This window comes from Penaeus japonicus, unplaced genomic scaffold (assembly GCF_977035675.1).
Source record: "Penaeus japonicus unplaced genomic scaffold, GWHDUDI00000001_assembly GWHDUDI00000031, whole genome shotgun sequence".
NCBI classification, from domain to species: domain Eukaryota; kingdom Metazoa; phylum Arthropoda; class Malacostraca; order Decapoda; family Penaeidae; genus Penaeus; species Penaeus japonicus.
This window is the reverse complement of record NW_028234433.1, coordinates 21,569,607-21,577,106: the sequence shown is the minus strand read 5'-3', so window position 1 is coordinate 21,577,106 and position 7,500 is coordinate 21,569,607. Positions and strand designations below refer to the sequence as shown.

The 7,500-nt window shown below is 41.5% G+C and overlaps 1 protein-coding gene across 2 annotated transcripts in view; it reads right to left on the bottom strand.

Annotated features, from left to right (window-relative positions):
• The window catches only part of LOC122263529 (uncharacterized), a 12,936-nt gene that overhangs the window by 1,401 nt on the left and 4,035 nt on the right, over positions 1-7,500 (bottom strand). For both annotated transcript variants that reach the window (XM_086555966.1, XM_086555967.1), the window contains exons 2-12: positions 7,404-7,500; positions 6,581-6,987; positions 5,968-6,184; positions 5,373-5,609; positions 4,683-4,889; positions 4,432-4,562; positions 3,749-3,944; positions 2,523-2,653; positions 2,056-2,179; positions 1,399-1,621; positions 1-125 (exon numbers count right to left, since the gene is read on the bottom strand). The exon at positions 1-125 is cut by the window's left edge and continues 55 nt beyond it; the exon at positions 7,404-7,500 is cut by the window's right edge and continues 47 nt beyond it. In XM_086555966.1, coding sequence (XP_086412092.1) covers positions 1-125; positions 1,399-1,621; positions 2,056-2,179; positions 2,523-2,653; positions 3,749-3,944; positions 4,432-4,562; positions 4,683-4,889; positions 5,373-5,609; positions 5,968-6,184; positions 6,581-6,987; positions 7,404-7,491 — 2,086 coding nt within the window. In that variant the 5' untranslated portion in view covers positions 7,492-7,500. The remainder of the gene's footprint in view (positions 126-1,398; positions 1,622-2,055; positions 2,180-2,522; positions 2,654-3,748; positions 3,945-4,431; positions 4,563-4,682; positions 4,890-5,372; positions 5,610-5,967; positions 6,185-6,580; positions 6,988-7,403) is intronic.

Here is a 7,500-nt window from a genome sequence, read left to right as displayed (position 1 = left end):
ACTGCGCTTGCCACAGCTTGAATCCCGCCAAAATCAGCAGCGTTGCCAGGGGAGCGTGACCTCTCAGAGCTGTCATGTGCAGGTAGTCTGGAGTCGCTGCTGGGGTGTGGTGGTTTACGTTGCATCTTTGAGAGGAGGGGATTTCATGTATAAAGAGTCGGTCATAACTGTTGTAGTTGTAAATCATCAGACAGTTTTGATTACCACTAATCTATCCTATTTGTAGAATAGATCAATACTGAGAATAGATAAATATTCTATACTGACAATCAATAAATATTCTGTGTTGAGAATAGATAAATATTCTATACTGAGAATCAATAAATATTCTGTGTTGAGAATAGATATGTAATCTGTGCTGAAAATAGATAAATATTCTATGTTGATAATAGATAAATATTCTATGTTGATAATAGATAAATAATTTATACTGAGAACAGATAAATACTCTATATTGAGAAGAGATAAATATCCTATGTTGAGAACAAATAAGTGACTTATGTATTCTATATTTGGGAACTTAAGCTGACCTATGTAATATCTATGTGACTTTATGTAAATACATAAAAGAAGGAACAAAGCTATGTCCATGTGGGTATCAGACATTGTTACAGGAGCCCTGGCATCCCAAAGAGAGAGACATGCATTCATACATACTGATTCCAATGCAGCCATAGATGGGCTGCTGCAAAGCATGGCCAACAACAATATTTATCTCTTCACCAATATGATCACCACAGCACAGATGGGTTGATGCATCATTCTAAACTGGGAATGAATTTGCTGACAGACAAGCAGAGTTTGGTAAAGGAGAGCCACTGAATGAACTGGACTTTCAACCTAATAAAGTATACTTAAGACAGCTGCACAGAGAAGTACATAGATACCACAGGGTATGAGCCACTGGCACTCAATGCAATGACTTCAGGGGGCACTTAAGTCACTCATCATAGATTAAGACTTGGCCACCTCTACACATGGCAAGTTATAGACACCATTGGCTATGATGAACAAAGTTGTGAGGAATGCAGCACACAATGCCACCTTGCTCCTCTACCTCAAAGAGTGTATGTATATATCCTTCCTCATATGCTCATTGATCACTGCTGCCAGACTAGTGAAGAGGTTATGCTGAAACCTTCTCATCAATGCAAGCAACCCATCCACCAAAGTGAACATTCAGTTATGATGAACAGATGAGACATAAATATGAGACCCAAATGAAATGAAACAATGTACAATCAAGCTCAATAGCCTATAACAAACACATAACCTCAATAATCGAATACACATTCAGCCCTAATGAGCCAAATACAAAATCCAACACACAGTCAACCCCAATAACCTCATACATCATCAACCCTTATCCCTCAACGTACATTCAACCCCAGCACTTACCCCTGCCTGATAAGGAGAGCAGCAACCTTGTTCTTCTCCATGAGCAAGGCCCGGTACAGAGGAGTGTCTCCCGCTGTCACTGTTTCTATGTCAAGTTTGGCGCCATGCGAGCGTAGAAGGGAGAACATCACCCAGAAGTCACTGAAGAGGGAATCTGGTGTTGCGATGGCTTCATGGAGCGGTGTTGTGCCCGTCAGGCCATTGGGATAGTTGGCATTAGCACCTGTACAGAATAAGAGGGGGAGGGGGAGGGGGAGATGTGAGTCCATGTGCTGTTTTGTGATGAGTCCTCTCAAGTTTTTTCTTCTTCTTCCTTTCTTTCCCTTTTTTTTTTTTTTTAGTATCATTAATGATTGTTATCAATGTCATTTAAAACAAATGTTGTATTTCTGTTAATCAAGCATGAAAGAAGAGGAGGAGAAGTAGAAGGAGGCGGTGGAGGATGAAAGGAAGAAGAGAAAGACAGGAAAAGGAGGAAAAAAAGAGGAAGACAAGAGAAGGAGGGAAAAGAAGAAGAGGAAGAGGAGGAGGTAGAAAAGAGGAGGGAGATCATGAGGACAATAAGTGAACGAGTAGGAAAATAAAAATGAGATGAAGGTAGAGAACAAAGAGAAATAGGAGAGCTAGACACATTTAAAGTAAGAACATGGTACTTACCATGTTTTAACAAGAGCTTCATAAGGGAAGGCTGGCATGTTCGTGCAGCTATGATAAGTGGAGTATCGCCATTGTCGTCTCTAAGATTCACTATACACCTTGCTCCTAGAAGCAATTCTGCTAGCTGTGGAAAGTAGAGGGAATCATCATAAACTCTTTTGTTTGGTTCTCACTCCAACTGATTCATATGGGGGAGTGACTATTTATCAATCTTTTCAAGATTTTTCATCTTACACAATTTTCGCATTCTCGTTTATCGTTTCTAATTACAACAATATCAATATAATAAAAACAATAATAATTTTAATAATATTAAAAATATCAACAGTAATGATAATAATGTTTATAATGACAATAGCAACAGATGTACAAACTGTACAACAACAACAACAACAACAAACTTCAGACTCATGAGACCCTTAACTTCTTAAATTATTCTTTAATCCAGCCCTTGTTGGATAATTTACCTGAAAGTGCCTGTGGAGCACCGCATAATGCAGAAGGTAGTGTGACTGGGTGACTTTAGCCCCAGCTGTGAGTAGCATCTGCACAAGCTTGAGGTCCTTGTGCCAGACAGCTTCGCACAGGGGTGTGTATCCTGTGGAAGACATGAGGTCACTCTAGGGTATAATGCTAAAACATTTCTGAATAATGCGAAGCTGAAGATTATTTCAGCATATATGTTTAAGTGACATAATATTTTCATTAAAATAATGACATAAAATACACAAGAGATCAGATCCCTTTACCAATAACAAAGTTTAAATATAACAAAGTCTGAAACGGGTATGAAAGCTATTTATAAATGGATTCAATAAAACTACGAATGATAAAAAATACTTATAAAATACTCTAAAGATAGAAAAGGCTACACTTCCCGTCACAAAAAAGAGAGAAAATATTGATAGTTTCTTTGCAGTTATGGGAGACAAAAATACTAGATACTCAATAAAAGTAGAAAAATCCTTTCAATTCCTCTATGGAAAAAATACACTAAACCCATACTGCCAAAAAAGTACAAAATAAAAATGAAAGAGAGAGAGAGAGAGAGAGAGAGAGAGAGAGAGAGAGAGAGAGAGAGAGAGAGAGAGAGAGAGAGAGAGAGAGAGAGAGAGAGAGAGAGAGAGAGAGAGAGGGAGGGAGGAGGAGGGAGGGAGGGAGGGGGAGGGAGGGAGGGAGGGAGGGAGGGAGGGAGGGAGGGAGGGAGGGAGGGAGGGAGGGAGGGAGGGAGGGAGGGAGAGGAGAGAGAGAGAGAGAGAGAGAGAGAGAGAGAGAGAGAGAGAGAGAGAGAGAGAGAGAGAGAGAGAGGAAGAGAGAGAGAGAGAGAGAGAGAGAGAGAGAGAGAGAGAGGAAGAGAGAGAGAGAGGAAGAGAGAGAGAGAGGAAGAGAGAGAGAGAGGAAGAGAGAGGGGGAGGGAGAGATAGAGAGGGGGAGGGAGAGATAGAGAGGAAGAGAGAGTGAGGGAGAGAGAGTGAGGGAGACAGAGGGAGAGAGACAGAGGGAGAGAGGGAGAGAGATAAAGAGGGAGAGAGAAAAAGAGGGAGAGGGAGAGAGAAAAAGAGGGAGTGAGAGACAGAGAAAGAGAATGAGATAGAGAGAGAATGAGACAGAGGGAGAATGAAACAGAGAGAGAATGAAAGAGGGAAAGAGATTTCAATATTAGTTATTACTAAGAGCTATATATATTAGGTACCATGAATTTCTTCTATGTTGACCTTGGCCCCTCTGTTGAGCAGGAGTTGTACAACCTTGAAATGTGACCTTGAAACGGCCAGAATGAGCGGTGTGCGATCAGAGCTGTCCAGGGAGTCAATTTTGGCTCCTCGGTCCAGCAGGGTTTCCACTATGTCTGTGTAGCCTCGGGAAGCAGCAATATGTAAGGGGGAACTCTGCAAATCATAAATATTATAAATGAATAAATTATACACACACACACACACACACACACACACAGAGGGGTGCAGTGCTGCAAGTGGATGATGGGAGGAAAGGGAGAGAGGGTGAGGTGAATGGGGGATGATGGCTTGTGAGTGATGGCTGGTCTTGGTAGGAAAATATTATCATTATATCTCTTAATAAGTAAATAATGTTTTGTAAATTCTTTGTATTTATATTTCAAGATTCAATAGTATCTAAATTTATATACATTTAAAAACTAAATAGGTTGGAATTGTACTGGAATGAATCTGGAAACATAATGCCTGACTCATTTGAATGCTCACTGTCCATTTATGCAAGACGAAAGAGGAAGGAGGGAGGAGGGAGTAGAGAGGAGGAAGCAGGGAGGAAGAAGCAGGGAGGAGGGAGATAGAGTTGGAGAGGAAGAGAAAGAGAGGTAGGTCCATAAGGACAAGATTTAAGGATAAAATTATTCACCTTATCATTCATTTTGTTATTGACCCTCGCACCTCCCTCCAGTAACAAATTGACGACTTCTGCCATTCCACGCTGTGCAGCTAAATGCAAGGCTGTCATGTGTTCAGCATCTGGGGTGTCAACGTGAACTCCTAGAAAATATCAAATTGGATTTGACAAAATGTTCATAAAACAGATCTTTTAACAATAATGGATAATTAATAAACCAATAATAGAAAAATAAACAGGGGATGTAATTGCAGTCACTCTACCTGACTTGATGAGCATGTGCACGATGTAGGTGTGGCCCTGCTCTGTGGCGTAGTGCAGGGCAGAGCGGCCATAGGCGTCCTGCTGGTTGATGTCGCAGTTTCGCCTCAGGGACCAAGGAGAGCTCAACCCCAGGGAGAGGTACTCTGAGTGCAGCTGAGCGAGCCATGGGCTCGAGTGGTGGGAATGCACTAGGGTCTTGTGACGCCCTAAAAGGAATGATCAAATGTGAGTTCAGCAGTTATTAAAGTGTTGGTAATAAAGGAAGGATACCGAAAGCAGCAAGAGATAGGTTAAGAGATAAGGAAGGAATAAGAGAGTAAATGGAGAGAGAGAGAGAGAGAGAGAGAGAGAGAGAGAGAGAGAGAGAGAGAGAGAGAGAGAGAGAGAGAGAGAGAGAGAGAGAGAGAGAGAGAGAGAGAGAGGAGAGAGAGAGAGAGAAAAGAGAGAGAGGGGGGAGAGAGAGAGAGAGAGAGAGAGAGAGAGAGAGAGAGAGAGAGAGAGAGAGAGAGAGATAGATAGATGAGAGAGAGAGAGAGAGAGAGAGAGAGAGAGAGAGAGAGAGAGAGAGAGAGAGAGAGAGAGAGAGAGAGAGAGAGAGAGAGAGAGAAACACCTGACAAAAAATAAATTAATAATAATAATAATAATAATAAAAGAAAAAAAACATACTACCACAGTCAACCAACCTACCATGATCTCTATCGTGGCGATGAGGCCTGTGATTGTGACGTGCATGTCTTCTCCTCCGACGGTGCTCAGTCTCGAACTCGGAGTCAGAGGACACGATGTTGGCCCTTCCCCTGCCGAGCGTGCGCTGCAGGAGGATGGAGGCCGAGTGTCGGTGGGGGTGGTGATGGTGGCGCTTCTCAGCAATCAAAGCAGAGTCTGAGTCCTCTGTGGAAGACAGGACTGGGCCTGACGAGTCACCTGAAAAAATAATTATTATTCAATATTTCTCTGCATGAGAAACAGATAGAAAAATATTATAAATTGTCTAAGTCCATGTTAAATTGGACCTTACAAGTCTTGAAAGTATTTACATGTCCTTTTAGATAAACATAAAGAAATATGTAATAAGACCTATATAAAAACTAATATTGGTTGATAATGTATTGTGAATTACTTTCCATATATAGGTGTACAGTACAAATACTCAATTATTGTTTCAATTATAAAGAGGCTGATAATGAAATGTGAATTACTTTCCATATCAGGCATATAGTAAAAACACACAATCCTTATCTACTATAAATTACAGAATACATAACTAGGATTTCATGCATACCTGTATCCTCATCCTCCTCTCTGTATTCATATACATAGTAGCCAATGTTACTGGGAGTGTACTGGGTGGGGGGATGGGGACACACAGGGGCACTGAATTCCCCCTCCACCTCAATTTCAGAGTTGTCGTCGTTGTTATTGTTAGGGAGGTCCTGGCCACAGCGCCCAGGCTCCCAGTCGCTGTGCTGGTTGGTGTCACTTAAATCTAAACCCCATAGCTGGAAGGGAGAATGAGATCATTATGACACTAATCAGTACACGGAATCTGTTAATGTTAAACCTTTATATCTTATGATCCTTTATAATGTATACTCTTCATGGTTCATCAAGATGCATCAAATATCTGTTGACTGAAAGCTGTATCTACATTCACAAAAACAATGGCAAACTAAATATTATATAGTACAAAGGTGATAAATTATGATAACTATGGGTAAATAGAAGTATAAAATGTATTGACATTCTGTATAAACAATCTTTACTCAAACCCAAATATTTTGAAAAGCTATACTTGCATAATGACTCTGCATTATATTTACTCTTAAAGAAGAAAGGAAAAAAAATATATACATATATATAAACAAGAGAACTAACAAACAGACATAGAGTCTAACCTCATCGCTACAGGTACAAGTCTCGGAGTCTATGCTGGGTGAGCAGCACTTGTGTGGTTGAGGACTCTTGAGCGTAGACCCCATGGAAGGACGGATGTTTGAAGATGAAGCCATGGTAGCCGCGGCAGAGACAGGAAGGGCAGCCCACACCGAAGACGAGGTCGTGACCAGGGAGGCTGCGGCAAGGGAAGGGCAGGTGGAGCTCGTGGTGGAAGTCTGCGTGGCAGTTGGGTTGGCAGTGGAGGTCAGGCGGGAGAACATGCTTTCTGTGTCCACATCTTCCTCCTCGGGCGTCGTGTAGAACTTTTCTGCGTCCAGGAGCAGGCACACAATGGCCAGATGGCCCAGTTGTGCAGCACGTCCAAGCACCGTTCTCCCGCATGAAGGAAGCACGTTCACATTGGCACCTGAGAAGCAAGAGTGCAAATCAACCAACCAATAAAAAAATTAAAAAATGCAACAACTAAACCCTATCCTTATAGTACCAGCAATAAGCATAGCATGGATTTGCAATTTTGTTTACATTTACATAGTTTTGAAACCTGAATGTTAACCCTTTCTCAACAGGGCATGCGCTAGGTGAAAACCCCTACGCCGGGCCATTGCAATATTGCATTGGAAACGTCACACTGGCATGACCCCCCGGCATCGGGAATTTAGCGGTGTCACACGGGTGTGACGCACCATCGTCATAGGGTTAAGTGTCAACTGTATAATGATAATAAGAATTATTAAAAAAAACATAATTTAACAACAAAAATAACATTAACCTTAACAAAGATGACAAAAAATACCACATCCACAGACAAAGAACAAAACAAACCTTTTTTCAACAGATCCATAACCGTGTCAACATCTCCATTATTTATGGCCTCGTACAGATCATCAGCCATGGAAGCAAGAGTCGCCATTGCTACTTT